The sequence below is a fragment of the Trichomycterus rosablanca genome, chromosome 15, assembly GCF_030014385.1.
Source record: "Trichomycterus rosablanca isolate fTriRos1 chromosome 15, fTriRos1.hap1, whole genome shotgun sequence".
NCBI classification, from domain to species: domain Eukaryota; kingdom Metazoa; phylum Chordata; class Actinopteri; order Siluriformes; family Trichomycteridae; genus Trichomycterus; species Trichomycterus rosablanca.
The window spans coordinates 25,358,471-25,378,298 of NC_086002.1; the positions used below are offsets into that span (position 1 = coordinate 25,358,471).

General features: G+C 38.9%; 1 protein-coding gene and 1 pseudogene across 1 annotated transcript; both read right to left on the minus strand.

Annotated features, from left to right (window-relative positions):
* Positions 1-2,950: 2,950 nt before the first annotated feature.
* LOC134328983 (histone H2A-like) lies at positions 2,951-3,337 on the minus strand. The gene has a single exon (XM_063010221.1). The coding sequence runs from the start codon at positions 3,335-3,337 to the stop codon at positions 2,951-2,953; it is 387 nt and encodes a 128-aa protein (XP_062866291.1).
* A 606-nt stretch (positions 3,338-3,943) lies between these two features.
* Positions 3,944-10,398, minus strand: LOC134328418 (histone H1-like; annotated as a pseudogene).
* Between the last annotated feature and the right edge of the window lie 9,430 nt (positions 10,399-19,828).

Sequence of the window (19,828 nt, forward strand, 5' to 3'; positions counted from 1 at the left end):
GGGAAAATACAGGATAAAAATATTATTTTTGATAAGATAAAGGTCTTAACCATATTTATTCTTGTTTTATAACTTAAATTACAATTTTTCCATTTACTAAATTCTTCTTTAATAATTTGTTCTTTTTCTTTCCAGTTATAATCTACACAGCCATTGTTATCAAAATATATACCTAGGACTTTAAGATGTTCAGTCTCAGGTACATCAATTGGAAATTTTTTATTAATGTCTCCAATCCACACACATTCTGATTTTAAAACATTCAGGGTGGCTCCTGACACTTTCTCATATAAGGAGAAATGTTCATAAATAATGTCTAAATCTTTTCTTGTTTTAATGAACACAGTAATATCATCAGCATATGCAGAAATTATAAATTGGTTGTCACCTAATCTAACTCCTTGTAGTCGTTTATCATTTTGAATTTTAGTAATTAATGGACTTAAGCCAAGAACATATAGGGCAGCACTGAGGGGACAACCTTGTTTAACACCTCTCATGACTTGAAAACATTCTGTCAAATTACCATTAACATTAATCTGCACATTAGATTTTATATACATACACTTAATCATGTTAATAAAATTATCAGAAAAATTATACATTTTCAAAACTTCCCATAAATATTCTCTTGATACAAAATCAAAGGCTTTCTTCTGGTCCAAAGTGACCATATAAAAACTTTCACCACTCTCAAACACCAATTCCCTCGAAATATTTAAATTATCCCACATTAGTCTTCCTTTGATAGCACAGGATTGTTCTTTAATTATTATTGAATCTAATACATCTTCTAACCTATTCATTATTATTTTGGCAAAAATTTTGTAATCGATGTTCATTAAGGTTAAGTGTCTCCAATTATTAATATCATTTATATCTCCCTTCTTATACAATAAAGATAAAACACCATCATAAAAAGTCCGGACATCGTTACTGCTCTCGTCGAGATGAAGCGAGTCAATGCAGGACGAGCGTTCACAGCGAGCCTGTTATTTCCCTCTACCGGACCTAGTTGAAGACAATGAGGCGGAGTTAAGCAGCGACCGCCCACTGTGACCGCAGCTGCTCGGAGTAGGCCTCATGTAAAGCGCGTAACTTAGAACCTCCACTGTTTTTACCCCACAGTAAATCGGTCCACAATCGATGTGATGAATTCCACATGACATATTTTTCTGTAACTAATGTTTAATGTTAAGAATTTTTTTCTAAACATGTTGTGCCAAAAGAAAGAAATACAAACAAAGAAACAACCCTAAACCCTATGCAACCTTAAACCTTATTACAATGTACTATAATCGCCATGTTTGTCGCATGTTTTAATATTGTTCAATTAAGTGGGACAAACAGCCATTAGATGCATGACAATGTAGCCAAAAAATAATAAATAAAACATACTAGTAATACGGAAAGACAGTGTGGGAGAATACAGCAGTGTATAATCAAAAATTTATATTAGTTCATATCAGTACAGTTGTAGTGAATATTGAATTTGAAACAAACAAATAGCTTTAGAAATCTTTCAGTGCTTGTGAAAGTAGCCTCATGCCTTCAGATCAGGTAGCGAGCACAATGAGTTCCAGCCTGAGTGTGAGTGCCACCAAAAACTTTAATTCCTCAGCTGTGCAGTGGGGCTTCGGTCAGGCCTCTGTGCAGGACACTGGAGTTTCTTGAAGCCGAGCTTCTCTTTATGTTTGTGGATTTTGCTTTGTGCACAGAGGTTTAGTCCTGCTGGAACAGGAAGTGGCCTTCCCCTTTAATCTAATTCAGTCATGGTCTTTATCTCACTCGCTTATAACACTTGTTAACACTTGTTAGCTATGGTGGCGGCTGAAACACATGAATTTCCAAATTAGAAAAGGCATCATTGTGAATTCCGTTGTTTTATTACCACTATTACAATAACCAGTCTTATGGTTAACATTCAATATTCTGCTCATTCCTCATGCCTTCATCCAGCGTGTTTACATTCTACCAATGTACAGCCATACTGTAGATTACACTACAATCAGTTAATACGATCTCTGTGTAAAATACAGACTGTGTACACCGTGCAACACCAACACCACTAAATCCTCCTAACAATTTTTATATTACATGAAAATACATAAAAATATACATACATAAAAGAAAACACACACATACACACATAAACACACAGATTTAGTTCGTGTTTTCACATTTTGGTCACGAGATGGAAGAAACGCTCCACTAACCGTCTATTGGTTCTCCATAACATTATAATTACAGTTACTACTACTACTACCATCACCAATAATACTATTATTACAACAACTATAATAGAAATAAAAATCATTATTATGAGTAATTATGATAATTTACACTTAATAAATTATTGCGCTCATTGGGCGTCTTGATTACGCTCTTTTCTCATTGGACGATCGTGCTTACATCAAATGTCGCTGACTGGTCGGCGTTCTGCCGCTGCCTCGTTTCAAAAAACAAAGTATTTCCTCTATGCTGTTGGCGGGATTTATAATACTTTCCTGTTTCTTTGTGCTTTTAGAACACAGCTTACAATCGCATTTAAAGTATATACCTTTAAAAAATATATATTATTGAATATTTCGTTAATTTTCCTTATTATTATTAGCATTATTATTATTTTTGTTCCATGTGTATTACACAAACACGTTTGCTGCACCACTTTTAATCGTCTATATTGTTGGTTTTGCTACTGCAAGTGATCTATAACTTGGCTAATGTATACATATATAGGGACATACATAAAGATAGATAAATGGGGGAAAATTAAGTCATACATATTGATTTGTTAATTTTTTACCATGTCATAAATCATGTGGTTTATGACATGTGAGTCTATGAAACGATATTACATTTATTTACACATTATCTGGGGAAATTGCACTTTTTCTGTGGAAATGGGTGGCTCTTAAAAGAGCCTTTTGGTTAGAATACGAGAGCGACTTTACTTGGCCTTGGCTGCTTTCTCGGTCTTCTTGGGTAACAGAACAGCCTGGATGTTAGGCAGCACACCGCCCTGAGCGATGGTTACACCTCCAAGCAGTCTGTTCAACTCCTCGTCGTTACGCACGGCCAACTGCAGATGACGAGGGATGATACGAGACTTCTTGTTATCTCTGGCGGCGTTACCAGCCAACTCGAGGATCTCAGCGGTCAGATACTCCAGCACGGCAGCCAAGTAGACAGGAGCACCAGCTCCCACACGCTGGGCGTAATTGCCCTTACGTAGCAGTCTGTGAACACGGCCCACAGGGAACTGAAGTCCGGCACGGGATGAACGAGTCTTGGCCTTAGCCCTAGTCTTACCACCGGTTTTTCCTCGGCCACTCATTTTGATGATCAGATGCGTTAGTCGAACAAAACTGAAGTAAACCGGGACAGAGCTCGAAGCGGTATAATATAGGCAAACTGGCCTCTCTCCTATTGGCTTAGAGCGAAGGCACAGCTGAGCCAATCCTAAACGCGCCGTCATGTCTCAGGGAAACACATACACGCCCCCTCACATACTGCCCCTCCCCCTCCTCCCCTCTCTTCTCCCGCCCGTGTAATGTATGATACAGAAAAGCTTCTCTTAAACAACAATTACATTATATTATGTCACAATAACATTTACACTAACAATTACATTATGTAAGGAGCTCATATACGTGAGTGCACATACATATACACATTTATACGGACAGTTTTAAGGGGATGTGTAACAAAATTATTACAACACATAAAACAGGACCAGTCATACTTAGTGTTTTTAACTCCTTGCTTATCACTCTCCACAAAATATGTATGTATGGATGGTTGCATGTATGAATAGTTGTATGTTTGCATGCATGCTTATATGTATGTATGTGTTTAGGAAACGCGACTCTTTATGGGAGGATATAGGTGGCTCTTAAAAGAGCCGTTTTAAGAAAACGAAGTTAACAAAACATGAACATGTTTACTTCTTCTTGGGTGCAGCCTTTTTGGCCTTGGCCGCTTTGGGCTTAGCGGTCTTGGGTTTGGCTGCCTTGGCTTTTTTAGGACTCTTGGCTGCCTTCTTGGGAGTCGCCGGCTTCTTAGCTTTCTTGGTCTTCTTGGGGGACTTCTTAGCGGCAGCAGCGGGTTTCTTGACCTTCTTGGGGGACTTCTTAGCGGCGGGCTTCTTGGCTGTTACCTTCTTGGGCTTCTTTGCAGCGGCGGGTTTCTTTGCGGCCTTTTTCACTTTAGGAGCGGCGGCTTTTTTGGCCGCGGGCTTCTTCGCCTCGGTCTGCTTCTTGTTGAGCTTGAAAGATCCTTAGGCGCCGGTGCCCTTGGTCTGCACCAGGATGTCCTTGGTCACCAGGCTTTTGACGGCGAGTTTGACGCGGGAGTTGTTCTTCTCCACGTCGTATCCACCTGCAGACAGAGCTTTCTTCAGGGCGGCCAGGGACACGCCGCTCCTCTCCTTGGAAGCGGAAACAGCTTTGACGATCAGCTCGCCGACGCTGGGACCCGCTTTCTTGGGTTTGGCCGCGGTCTTCTTTTTAGGAGCCTTGGCGGGGGCCGAGCTGACCGGTGCTGGAGCTTCTTCTACCATCGTTGTTGGAGCTAAAACGGCGCTAAGAAAGAGCGAGTGAAGCGCTGTGCTCTGTTGTACAGAGATTCCTCCCTCTTACGAGAGGGGGCGGGGCTTTATATCACACATGAGAACTGTGTAGACTCAACTCGATCAGCGCAGCGTCTGTGTGCTTCCGTGACACATGCGCACTTGTGTTTTCTCATGGCAAATAGTGATTAAAATACAAGTCCTGATATAAAATGCGAGGTAATAAAGTGCACGTCGGCCGAACATAAGCTCTCTCGTTCATGTAAAAGCCCGCAAAGGGAACCTAACGATGCTCTGTTTCCTTGTGTTCTGCTAAAACAGCACACCGCTCCTGATGCGTAAAGCGACGCAGCGCACATTTCACATCTTATTACACGTAAAAATATGCTGAGGAAACCCGATCTTCTTGTAGACACAGGCTGAAAAGAGCAAACCAGACCTTGGTGTTTTCCACATGTATTTATAAGCGGATGTGAGCTTCCTTTTCTACTAGAAAAATAGGCTGTTTAGTGCGGAGTAAAACACAGCTACCAAGCAGGACTAGGTCGAGTCCAGGGTGCTTAACTGTCATGTAGCTGAAAGAACAAATGTAAGAAAAAAGTAAATATAACAATTTAGAATAATAATGGTGATAATAAGAAGAATATTTTAATACACTAACATTCATTTAAGTTATTCCTACATATTTGTGCTGTAAGATCTACAGAACATCCCCGTGTCAGCTTTAAGTTCACATATACTGACACATTTCTAAAACAACACATGGCTCCAACATTCACATTCTACTGATCTTTCTAACACTCACAAAACAGATTCAAGTCTATTTTAGTTATTTATCTGATACATCTCTTTTATAAAGATGCACTTTTTAACGTTTAACTTTTTTAACACAGTTAAAATACAATGTCTTATTTCACTTATTTGGATTTTATTGATACACAGCTAAGATCACTTTCACTTTAATCAAGATGTGTCTGACTTTGAAATATGTTTATGAAACGTTATGCTTTAGCAGAATATGTCTTATAACTTCCCATTTCTCACAATATAGTGAAATATACAAACACATTTTTAACACAGATGTAACTTATAAAGACTTTATAAGTCAGTATTGTTCAGCACAGAATAATCTGAAAACGTATTTACTCCATTTTTAAGTATGTATTTGTTTAATGTATTCATTGTTTATGTAGTTAATCACTCATTCATGACTAACACCCGATTTAACAAAACATTAATGGCTCTAGCAGTCCAGGTGAGACATATCCACCCATTTTACTTAAATTTCTCTCTCTCTCTCTCTCTCTCTCTCTCTCTCTCTCTCTCTCTCTCTCTCTCTCTCTCTCTCTCTCACACACACACACACACACACACACCTGCAAAAGCTAGCAACAAACACAAGCGTTGTCCATTTATATATTACACATTCCTAAACACAATTTTACTCTCATGTTTTATTCACCCTACACCTCCTCCTACACTGCTGCAGGTGTTTAAAATGTATTTTTTATCCTAACGTGTCTCTAATGCTACTTTCACAAGCACTGAAAGATTTCTAAAGCTATTTGTTTGTTTTATTTCAATTTCACTACAATTTGACTGATTTGACCTAATATGAATTTTTTTTTATCATACACTGCTCTATTCTCCCACTCTGTCTCATATCCTAGTATGGGTTATTTTTTGGGCTACATTGTCATGTCTCTAATGGCTATTTGTCCCACCTAATTGTACAATATTAAAAAATGCGACAAATATGGCGATTTTAGTACATTGTAATAGGGTTTAGGGTTGCATGGAAGCCCTGTTGAATTTATTTTTTTAACATGTTTAAAACTGCAAAATTATTAAAATTAAACTTTAGTTACAGAAAATATGTGTAATACATCAAATCGATTGTGGACTAATTTACTGAGGCAAAACTACAGTGGCTAAGAATTGCAAAACAAATTAACAATTTAGAAAACAAAATTACAAAAACAAAAACAAATTTACAAGAGCTGAAACACTTTTACCAAATGCCGAAACAAATTTACAAACAGCCGATCTGATGGAAAGGGTAAGTACAATACACAGGAAGTGCTCGTTGCTTACCTGCTGCCAGTCAAACTGTTTTGCAGGGATGAAGTGAACTGATGCAGGGATGAGTTTGTGATGGTAACGCTAAACAATAGTGATGTGCAGATGAAGCCTCATTAAAGCTTTTGAAGCTTTTCCTGATTGTGCTGAAAATACCTGAGTGGGGAAGGAGGGGGGTGGTTAAGGTTGCACCTATAAAAAAATATAACGTGTCTTACACCGTCATGAGAACATTATCAAAATGTTTTATTTAGGGTGTTTATTTTAATTCTTTATAATAATAAGTCAGAACCATATTTTAGACAAAACAAGGCACTCTGCCCACTGCGCTACTCATACAGCGGTGTATTAAACAGGTTGTTATGCTGATAAACCTGCGCGCACACACCGTTACTAAGAACACTTTCTAATTCCCACGATAGCAGCAGTATCCTTCTGTTAATACATATCGCTTTGTCTCCCATTGATAAAAATACGGAACGAAGCTTGTCCTGTATCATTTCAATACTGAACGCGGCGTTTTGTCTCCAAATAAAGAACGATTCTGTATTTTACGCGGTGGTTGGTAACCCTAGTTTGACTGCAGGGGCAGAATCGCCCCAGAATGCTCTCATAGACTCTCATGTTAAAGCTCTTTTTTTTTCGTATTACAGGAGCTATAATGCATTTTGAATGATCTCCGGAGGGGCTCGCACATACGTGCCTGCGTCACACGTAATCGTTCCTTATTTGGAAACTAAAGATGATGTTCCGCATTTTTATCAATGGGAGAGAAACGCTGCAGATTAGACTGAGACGGGGTGATATGTATGAAACAGAAGAAAACAGCTGCTACCGCGGGAATTAAAAGGGGTTCGGTTATTATTGTAAGTAGTGTTCACTTTTAGTTATAGTAACGCCGTGTGTAGGGCGAAAGTAAAGTAACAGGGTCAGTACTTTTCTCACTGCCCCCCTAAGCAACGCAGTCCAGAACAGGGCTGCATGTCTGTGTGATGGATCATGTAAAAACGTTGTTTACACTATTGAGAAAAAATGTTACATGATGTTCTTTATGCATGTTGTTTTACCTAAAATATGGTTTTGATTTATTATTATAAAGAATGAAAATAATAAATGTTAAACAGCCTAAATAAAACTGTGTATGACCCGTTATATTTTGGGTTGCACAGTTCTGAAAGTTGGCAACTCTAGTTGGAGCAGCTAGCACCTAAAATAAAATGCTGATGAAGACTGAATTAAATTGCTAGTGTGAAGGCTTTACTTAATTTTATGATTAATGGTAAAGCTGGTCTCTCTCCATGTTCAAAGTTATTTGTGAGGGCAAACTGACAGATGACTTAAGATGTTAATTATTTAAGCATTAATTTACCCCTTCAACAGGTCACCTTGGCCATCATCGCAACAATTGCCCCCCCTGAGAGATTTGGCAGGAGCCGCCACTGTTTGACTGTCTCTTATATAGTCAGTGAGATAAAAGCACCAAAGCTTTGAATCAGTCCCGCACATTCCTGCTGGTTTAATACAAGCTCCGATACACTGAGTCGAGTGTTACAAAAGTGAAACAAGCTTCAAAGCCTCAGTATCAAATGTTCCGTCCCTAATAAACAATGTTCTGTCTATTTTGTGTTAATTATTTCAGCCAGTTGGCCACTTTTGTTTTTCTTGTGTGAATTCCTTAGATGTTTAGAGAAGTGGACGGTAGATAGAGATGCACAGGCCATGTCTAAACGTCTGCACAAACAATCTTCTTACAAGAAAAACAAAAGTGGGTCAACTGGATAAAATTATTTCCACAAAATAGACAAAACATTGTTTAGCGTTACCATCACAAACTCCGTTCACTTTACCCCCGAGAAACAATTTGATTGCCAGCAGGTAACTTCCTGTGTATTGTACTTACCATTTCCGTCAGATCGGCCGTTTGTAAATTTGTCTCGGCATTGGTAAAAGTGTTTCAGCTCTTGTAAATTAGTTTTTTTGTAATTTTGTTTTCTAAAATGTTAATTTGTTTTGCACTTCTCGGCCACCGTACTAAACTAATCAATATACAATGTTTTTCCTGCCTCTCTCTCTACTGTTACCAGGAGAAAACGTCATGAAAAAAAACAAAAAAAAAAACAGGGCTTTACCCCCTACTCTGCTTTTAGGTTTGATTAAAATAATAATTAAAAAAATACATAACTAAGTTAAACTTTTAACTACCAGAGAAGATATACAACACAACAAAAAAACGTTGTTGGTTTGTCTGGTTGGTGGCGCAGGAGGGGAAGAGATGACTCCCGCTCAGCCAAAACATGCTCGGAGTTTCTCAGGAATGGAGTTCCAGAGTTTGGGACCAGATATACTAAAAGCCCTGTCACATAGAACAAAGCCTGAAAGGGGGAACAACAAGTACGTTTTCATCTGATGACCGAAGTAAACGAGTAGGTGAGTGTGGATGAAGTAAATCAGTGAGATATGTAAGTGCTTGGCCATGAAAGGCTATAAAAACCAACAAAAGAACCTTATATTGAATGTGGTATTGGATGGGTAGCCAGTGGAGCTGTTTAAGTGAAGGACTTATGTGATCACGTGATCTTGTATGTGTTAGGACCCTCGCGGCTGAATTTTGTACATGCTGTAGCCTCTTCAGCCCGGAGACAGGGAGCCCATAAAGAACAGCATTACAATAGTCCATTACAATAGTCCATTACAATAGTTTCAGTTGAAGAGAATGAAAGAAAGGAGCACAGTCTAGAGATGTTCTTAAGGTGAAAATATGCAGTTTTAGCAACATTTTTTATGAGATTCAAAAGAAAGAGTGGAGTCTAGAATGACACCAAGATTGCGGACCTGAGACAGGGAAGAATTGGTCAAATCTGGGAATTTTAACATATCATATTACTTTTTACAATTCTCCAAAAGTGCCACCAGAGGGAGGCAACACAAGAATTATTTTTTTACATAGGTTACAAGATCTCGTTTTACTATAACGTTACGACCCCTTTTGATGGTAAAGGGGTATTGATGGGGTCAGTATCTAAAAAAAATAACCTTTTGTGAAGTACCAGAGTAGCAGAAAGTGAACAGACCCAGACACAAACTCTGGATTGTACTGACTTTTTACTGGAAAAAATCAGAAAAACAATCCACAAAACAGATATTTATGGTACAATATTTATATATATATATATATATATATATAAATATATATACGTATATATACTGTAAGTGCGTGTTATCACAGAGCTCATGGTGCACTTTACCTTCCCCCACCCCACTTGAACACCTGAATTTAAAGGTATCCAGTACAAAACCATCACTGACTGTAGACTCAAACTGCTAAAACACATGATTACATTCACACCTGTGTGTGTTTTATCTACATTTAAACCCTCATTTGTTTAAATACCAAGTCATGCAGGTGAAAAACGAGGTGAAAGCATCAGTATGTGTTGTGTGTTGGACGGATTAAAGCTCTGAGTACAGCCTGAGTTTACAGTTGAATAGAAGAGTAAAACAGGTCTTACCTGCAGCAGCTTCACACTTTCCTCGTGCTCCAGTCTGTTCCTCTCTCGGGACTCCAGCTCGTGCCGCTCCACACAGCGCTGATGATGCTCGCGCAGCCTCTGAAACCTCCGTGTCTCGCGCGCACCGAGCACGATTATAATGATGCGTTCACGGTGCACAGAGAAAGTGCAGAACTGCACACGTGCGTTTATGATGGAGGGGTGTTTTATAAAATGTTTCAGTGCCAATTTACTTCTCATGAAGTTAATCACTCTCCCATAAAATCATTACCCAAACACAGCTTCAGAGACATTTTATTAAACGCTTTAATGTGTTGTAGAAATCTGTACATTAAAGAAAATACAACATTCTTTTTAATAATATCAATTATTAGGTCAGGGGATGGCTTAATTAACTCAGAAGGAGCTCAAATTGTTGTATGACTTCAAAATAATTACTAAAACAAAAGAGGGCTGAGCAGTTCTCCATTTCAGAATAAAATATATTCATACAGATCAAGTTAATAAACAATTTCAGTGTGTCTTGAACAAAGCATTAGTAGTTCACAGGTGCTTAATTGCTCTCTCTCTCTATCCCCTCCCCCACCCTGACTCTGGACCTGTTATGCTCTGGATCTGAAGATGCACAAACCAGTGTGACATGAACGCAGTATGAAATGTCCCACCACAACACTACACTATATTTAATGCTATTTATTTTTACTGATGCTTTTACATCAGATACAGTAGATAACAACATATTGTGCTAAATAATTTAGCATGAACTACATGTATAGAACAAATGGATACTTCTGATCAAATTTCATGTTTTACTGATTTTGTAAAAGTAAGTAAAAGAAAAAAAGAAAAATAAGTTTACACATTCTCTACAGGAAACAAAGTGCTGCACATTTTAATGCATGATTACTTTTTACTTGCTGAATGTAAGGGAAAAAAACACAATATGCCTGGTATAAAAGTAATAATGCATTAAAAAGCTAACTTTTTTTTTTCTTTTAGTTACATACAGAAAAAATATTGTTCAAATTTCTATCCCATAGAAGAGACATTAAGACGTTTAAACCAATAACAAAACATGGAATTCACCTAGCTGTGCCCAAACCACTGCGTATTATGTATTTATATAACATGTAGGACATCTTTATAGTGTGATTTGAATAATCGCTCTGTCATTCAATTTGAAAAGAGAAAACCTGATCCTGAAGTTTACTTGGAAAGCTTATGTTCTTGCCCCTCCCCCACACCCAGTCCTGCATAAATGTAAAAAAATTGCATAAATGTAAGTCGCTCTGGATAAGAGCGTCTGCCAAATGCCATAAATGTCAATGTAATTTGATTATTACTGTTGTATATGTATACATAACAGTAAATGAAAGCAGTAGTATTAATTAAACAGTACATACAAAAAATCCCCAGATGTGGAACTGCATCGTCAAACATTTTAAAGTATGAGAACCAAGCACGTTAATCGTTAATCTATCCCATAATTCAACTGGAGCTGCAAGGATATTCAAAGCAGAAGATGAAAAATGTCAGAAAGCAGGGAGTTGGCTGTTTACAACAAAAAAAACAGCCAACTTAATCCAGTTGATCACTAGACCAATGTCCTCCTCAGTGGACATTTTCCTGCTCATTTATTTAAAAAAACCCATTAAATACCCTGATGTGTGAAAACTGTACATTTACCATCCTAGGTTGGTTTGATGGTTATTCACCACCCACTGATAGGTACAGATATTTACCATGCTAGATATCTATCGGGTGGCTGTGATGCATTGGCAAGCTCTTGGATCACAGCTCTGAAGAGTTGATAAATAGTGATCAAGTCACTCAAAATGACTAAAGAGTTTCACTTGGTCAGCTTTTCAGTCAGTCAAATAAGGGTACTTCCATCAGGATGTGAAAGGGCTTGGACCCATGGGTCAGTCCGGCCTCATCAGAATTGGGTGTAACATAGATGCTTTGACAAAAGAACATGCTAGAAATGGCTGATATAAAAAGGGGCAGTGGAAAAACATGGACATATGCATGGGAATGACCCGTGTTGCATTTTTGGCTAATTATTGTCATGTGTTTGTAGGGCGGCACGGTGGCTTAGTGGGTAGTACTGTCGCCTCACAACAAGAAGGTCCTGGGTTCAATCCCAAGGTGGGGCGGTCCGGGTCCTTTCTGTGCAGAGTTTGCATGTTCTCCCCGTGTCCGCGTTGGTTTCCTCTGGGTGCTCCGGTTTCCTCCCACAGTCCAAAGACATGCCACCAGGCTAATTGGAAACACTGAATTGTCCTATAGATACCTAGCCGCTAGATGCACAAACCAGTGCATTGTAGTGCCGGTCCAAAGCCCGGATAAAATAGGGAGGGTCGTGCCAGGAAGGGAATCCGGTGTAAAAACTGTGCCAAATCGATGTGCGGATCATGATCCGCCGAAGAGCTGACCCCGCAACCGAGCGGGAAAAAGGCCCAGGAGAAGAAGAAGATTGTCATGTGTTTGTAAATACATCTTTTCGGATGCAACAAATCTTTTTATATGTGTGTTCAGTTTTAATCTGAGAAGCAGCCTTTGAAAATGGGTATTGTTGAGTGTCATCTTTGTCTGAAGTACCTTTCGTGGTTGACCCAGCACCTAAAAAGGATTTGCAGTTCTCCCAGGGGCTTTAGTAAAGTTTAGTACTTGAAATTCTAAGTGCTGACCTTAAGAAAACATGGCAAGTCTGCATGGATTTTGCTCGAATCGTTGTCCAGATAAAAAATACTTTGGAATGACTGAACGGTTCCAAATTTGAGTATGTTTATCTAGAGCCTCTGATGACAATGTAGCCGGAATGTCAGACTCGTCTGACCTTTCTAGAGCCTGTTTGGACACGTTCCAATTCCAATATATTCCCATTCAAATCCCATAATAACTTTTTGGACACCACTTGGGTCGTTTGACTTAAAACTCAACTATGTGGGCAGTCAACACCTCTAGAAGTAGTCTGAAAAATCTGAAAGCTCTAGGTCCACATGAAGATTTTTAAGGCTTTTCAGTATTTCTCCTCCTTCACTGAGAAAGGCATAAGGCCAAGGTGCAAGTCTGCATGGATTTTGCTCGAATCGTTGCCCCAATAAAAAATACTTCGGAATGCCCGAACGCTTCCAAATTTGAGTATGTTTATCTGGAGCCTATGTCGACAATGTTGCCAAAATTTCTGACCCATCGGACCTTGCTACCCCGTTTGGACACGTCCAAATCCCAATTTATTCCCATTCAGATTCTTACACGCTCTATGTAACACTGCTTTGAAAGGTCCGATCGACTCAAAACTCGAATGTGTGGGCTGTGGACACCTCTAGAAGCAGTGTGAAAAATCTGGAAGCCCTAGGTCCACTTGAACATTTTTAAGGCCTTCCTGTGTTTCTTTTGCCTGACTTTGAACCATTTCTAAAGGTTCCAGAACCTCTAGGACAACAAAACTTGTTTGCATTACAAACTACGAGTTTTCCCGAGTGTAACCATACCAGATTTGTCTACCTAAGTGCCCAATAAACATGTTAATTTAGTAGCTAAACGTTATAAAAACGGGGCGATTTTCCGCGATTTCCCGTAGAGTTAGCTCAAGCTGCTGGTGTCAAACAGCATCTACTCATCGAGACAAATCTATTGATATGTGTATCTTGCATGTTGACCACCGGGAAGTATGAAAAACGAGTGTCATTAGCATTCGGTTGCTAACGTAGGCCTCATAGGCTTGGCGGGAATAAACAGTCGAACACAGACACCGGGACTCGATTGAATCGTAATCTAGGAGTCCTCCCGAGTGCATGGGTACCAAATTTGTCCAACAAAGTGCCCGATAAACATGTTAATTTAGTAAAAAAATATATAAAAAACGGGGCGATTTTCAGCAATTTCCAATTTTCAGAATTACTGCCGTTTCTGGTGTCAAATGACATCTACTCGTCAAGACGAATCCATTGGTATGTGTTTCGTGTCTGTAGACCCTTGGGAAGTGTGGAAAAATAAGCATTTGGGCCTTCACTACTGTATGCTGCTTATGGGACCCCACTCAAGTATTCAATATTTTGCAAATGGGATGACTTTTCACTGTCCAAAAGCTGTATATTTTTCATGCCTTTATTATACTGGAAATGGTATGAGTTTATTTTTATTTTTATTTGGTCCAAAACCAGTATAATATGACCAAAACCCTTAGAGATTTTTTGGTCCAATTTTTTTCTTTGTTTCTCTGATCTTTTTCAAACTTGCACCATAGGTTGGGGAGGTGGAGACTTAGAGAGAAACGCAGATTTGGAAGTCCTACCTCGCTCCAAACCTGAGATCTGACATTCCCATTTCCAATATATCGCATAGGTAAAAAATATAGTGGCGGCTGCTGGTCTTTCAAAGAGGGGAAGCTCATTGTCGGCTTACATCATAAAATTTGTCAATTTATTTATATATAAATGTATAAATTCTCCCCTTTGTTAGTTTTCAAGAAAATGGCCTGAAATGGGTTGCAGTTTGTCTTCCGACTTCACTCGCAAAATCTGCGATGGTACTGAAGCGCCCAGCGACAGCTGTCAATCAAAACGGGATTCAGCCTTTCGACTGATCCTCCAATCATCTTGCAGAAGCTCAGCGTCCAGACCCGCCCACAGCTCATTCACCCCCAGAGACGCTCAGCGTGCAGCCCATGCAGCCCCATAGAAGCAAAGAGACGCTCAGCTTCTGTGGGTAAATGCATTAAAGCTCCGGGAATGTATGAGTTAAGTTAACAAAATCGAGTCGATTTGTGATAAGTAGCTGATTCTGAACGAACTCGTCTTCAAGATGAACGTGTTCTAACGCATTTGTAGTCAATGAAATGTTAACACAACTGTACATATTTGACCATTTAATTTTTGACATTTTAGGGGAAGCTGAGCTTCCCTTGCAGTCTTACAGAAATCGCCACTGATATATATATATATATATATATATTTATATATACAGTGCCTTGCAAAAGTATTCAGCCCCCTTGAACTTTTCAACCTTTTGCCACATTTCAGGCTTCAAACATAACGATATGAAATTGTAATTTTTTGTGAAGAATCAACAACAAGTGGGACACAATCGTGAAGTAGAACGAAATTTATTGGATATTTTAAACTTTTTTTAGAAATAAAAAACTAAAAAGTGGGGCGTGCAATATTATTCAGCCCCTTTACTTTCAGTGCAGCAAACTCACTCCAGAAGTTCAGTGAGGATCTCTGAATGATCCAATGTTGACCTAAATGACTGATGGTGATAAATAGAATCCACCTGTGTGTAATCAAGTCTCCGTATAAATGCACCTGCTCTGTGACAGTCTCAGAGTTCTGTTTAAAGCGCAGAGAGCATCATGAAGACCAAGGAACACACCAGGCAGGTCCGAGATACTGTTGTGGAGAAGTTTAAAGCCGGATTTGGATACAAAAAGATTTCCCAAGCTTTAAACATCTCAAGGAGCACTGTGCAAGCGATCATATTGAAATGGAAGGAGTATCAGACCACTGCAAATCTACCAAGACCTGGCCGTCCCTCTAAACTTTCAGCTCAAACAAGGAGAAGACTGATCAGAGATGCAGCCAAGAGGCCCATGATCACTCTGAATGAACTGCAGAGATCTACAGCTGAGGTGGGAGACTCTGTCCATAGGACACAATCAGTCGTACACTGCACAAATCTGGCCTTAATGGAAGAGTGGCAAGAAGAAAGCCATTTCTCAAAGATATCTATAAAAAGTCACCTGGGAGACACACCAAACATGTGGAAGAAGGTGCTCTGGTCAGATGAAACCAAAATCGAACTTTTTGGCCACAATGCAAAACGTTATGTTTGGCGTAAAAGCAACACAGCTCATCATCCTGAACACACCATCCCCACTGTCAAACATGGTGGTGGCAGCATCATGGTTTGGGCCTGCTTTTCTTCAGCAGGGACAGGGAAGATGGTTAAAATTGATGGGAAGATGGATGGAGCCAAATACAGGACCATTCTGGAAGAAAACCTGTTGCAGTCTGCAAAAGACATGAGACTGGGACGGAGATTTATCTTCCAACAAGACAATGATCCAAAACATAAAGCAAAATCTACAATGGAATGGTTCACAAATAAACGTATCCAGGTGTTAGAATGGCCAAGTCAAAGTCCAGACCTGAATCCCATCGAGAATCTGTGGAAAGAGCTGAAAACTGCTGTTCACAAACGCTCTCCATCCAACCTCACTGAGCTCGAGCTGTTTTGCAAGGAAGAATGGGCAAAAATTCTCTCGATGTGCAAAACTGATAGAGACATACCCCAAGCGACTTGCAGCTGCAATCGCAGCAAAAGGTGGCGCTACAAAGTATTAACGCAAGGGGGCTGAATAATATTGCACGCCCCACTTTTCAGTTTTTTATTTCTAAAAAAAGTTTAAAATATCCAATAAATTTCGTTCCACTTCACGATTGTGTCCCACTTGTTGTTGATTCTTCACAAAAAATTACAATTTCATATCGTTATGTTTGAAGCCTGAAATGTGGCAAAAGGTTGAAAAGTTCAAGGGGGCTGAATACTTTTGCAAGGCACTGTCAACGCATATATATGTGTGTGTGTTTGTCAAAATTTGCTTATATAATCATAAATAGACTTATCCCATTTGCAATATATTCTGAATCTCACTTGCAATATACTGTAATGATATAGGATCTCATTCCAGTTGCAACATAAGTCCTACTTGCAATATACTGTAGTAATACATGTCATCCCATTTGCAATACAGAATTACAATTCTGGGGTGGCAGAGCCGGACGGGTTGCGGGCCCCTGCCGGCCTCGGGCCGGGGACCCTGGGTACCGAAAGCAGAGGCGATCTGAGGTCGTCCGGGTCAACCCGTCCCCCCAAAATACGGGGGGCCCCACGCACAGTGCCTGGCGAAAGGCGCGTAATAGATTGCTATCGGGACATTAAGGCACTAATAAGAGGAAGTATTACTGTTATAATGTTATTTACATATATGTACATGTTTAAATGTTTTTTTTTATAGAATGATGAGTTTTTCTTCTTTAAAACATATAATTTGATGATTAGTAAAAATACTTCAGGGAGAAGAGAGAACTCTTTAGGGATCGGTAAAAGACTGAGATCATATCCTCTTTATAATTAAATTAAAATAATTTTAAAAGAAAAAATAGAGGTTGATGTTTATTTAAAAACATTTAAATTAATAAGTTCTACACTGTTCAAGCTCCAAACTTAAAAGTTAATCCTGCGCTTGTAATTAATATAGAGTATCTAGATTTATACTGTTTTATTTTGTTTATATTAAAATAGCGCTTGTGTTTCCTAACATAAATCCCTGCTTGTTCCCGAAGTCTGTTACTAGGAAACCTGTGCTACTGGTGTCAGAACTATATGCGTTTGTGTTTGTATGATTTGTGTAAATCCTATTTATTTAAAGTATCCTCCAGACCACCCAAGAAAGATGGAGGGCCCTGCTGAGTAATTTTAAGGTTGTTTTTCCTGCCACAGTCGCCCTCCGCTTGCTCAACAGCGGTTTTTGTATCTGTTGGTCCTGGATTTTGTAAAGTTGCTTTGAGACAATGTCTATTGTAAAAAGCACTATATAAATAAAATTGACTTGACTTGACTCTGTAATTACATTGTCAGGCTACATACAGACAACATGGGCGGTGTCTGAGGGCCGGGGGGAGGCCGAGGCACTGCCATGGATTGGCGTCCTGTCGGGAGTGTGTTTGTGTATTATGCCCAGTGATTATGAGAAAACCAGACCCAACGTGACCCTGATCAAAATACAACAAAATATGAATACTAAATAATAAAAATACATTTACATTTACATTTAAAAAAAATAAAAAAAATAAACAAAAATTAATAACTTAATTAATTTCATTTATTTTTTATATTTTACCAGCACTTTATTATGGTCGGGGTCATGGTGGCACCTGACCGACTGATAGCTCTTGTGCAAATTTACTGCAGAATCACCATTACTAAATCAATAAAGACTAATAATATTAATATTAATAATAATAATAATAATAATAATAATAATAATAATAATAAAATAATAATAATAATAATAATAACAAAAATAATCATTTTTATTAATAATATTATTATTATTAATAATAATAATAATAATAATAACACACACAAACAAATATACTGTTTATTCCAGTATGAATACTAGTTTAAAACGGATTTTCTTCCTGTACAAAAGCAGACATGGTGTCATGTGACTGAAACAGCCAATCAGAAAATTTTCCCATCTTGGCCAATCAGAAAATTAGTTTGCCAGGTCAGCCATTAAATAAAATTTTAGCTGCAGTACCGGTGTCCGAGCTATAGAGGGGCACTATTTCTGAGTTTACTATCTTACTGAGGACATTTGCTGAAACTTCTACACGTGACTCATTAGGGTCATAGGAGCCTATTCTAGAATTTTCTTTGTGCGGACCAGGCAAAATGTCCTAACAACAAAGAATGACCTCACAATGCTGGTGTTCTGTCAGGGGTTGGTCCTCACAAATATATAAAGACAAGAACACACACACACACACACACACACACACACTCACTCACACACACACTCACACACACACACACACACTCACTCACTCACACACACACACACACACACGCTTCTCATAAGACTTGAAACTGTATCTGTCGGAATTTGGACCCATTCTGTCAAAAAGGCTTTTGTATGGCTTCAAACTGATGTTGATTTCAGGAGGGCCTTCATCGATATTACGGAAAACCTGAATTCCTCAGCTGTGCAGTGGGGCTTCGGTCAGGCCACAGGAGTTTCTTGAAGTCGAGCTTTTCTTTATGTGTTTGTGGATTTTGCTTTAGAAGTCGCTTATGACACTTGTTAACACTTGTTTGCTATTGTTGCGGCTAAAACACATGAATTTCCAAATTACAAAAAGCATCATTGTGAATACGGTTGTTTTTTTTGCCATTAGTACTATTACCAGTATTATGGTTAACATTAAATATTCTTCTTATTATCATCATCATTATTCTAAATTGTTATGTTTATTATTTATTTTTAGTTTTTTTTTCTCCATTTGTTCTTTCAGCTACATGACAGTTAAGCACCCTGGACTCGATCTAGTCCTGCTTGGTAGCTGTGTTTTACTTCGCACTAAACAGCCTATTTTTCTAGTAGAAAAGGAAGCTCACATCCGCTTATAAAATCATGTGGAAAACACCAAGGTCTGGTTTGCACTTTTCAGTCTGTGTCTACAAGAAGATCGGGTTTCCTCAGCATATTTTTACGTGTAATAAGATGTGAAATGTGCGCTGCGTCGCTTTACGCATCAGGAGCGGTGTGCTGTTTTAGCAGAACACAAGGAAACAGAGCATCGTTAGGTTCCCTTTGCGGGCTTTTACATGAACGAGAGAGCTTATGTTCGGCCGACGTGCACTTTATTACCTCGTATTTTATATCAGGACTTGTATTTTAATCACTATTTGCCATGAGAAAACACAAGTGCGCATGTGTCACGGAAGCACACAGACGCTGCGCTGGTCGAGTTGAGTCTACACAGTTCTCATGTGTGCTATAAAGCCCCGCCCCCTTTTGTAAGAGGGAGGAATCTCTGTACAACAGAGCACAGCGCTTCACTCGCTCTTTCTTAGCGCCGTTTTAGCTCCAACAACG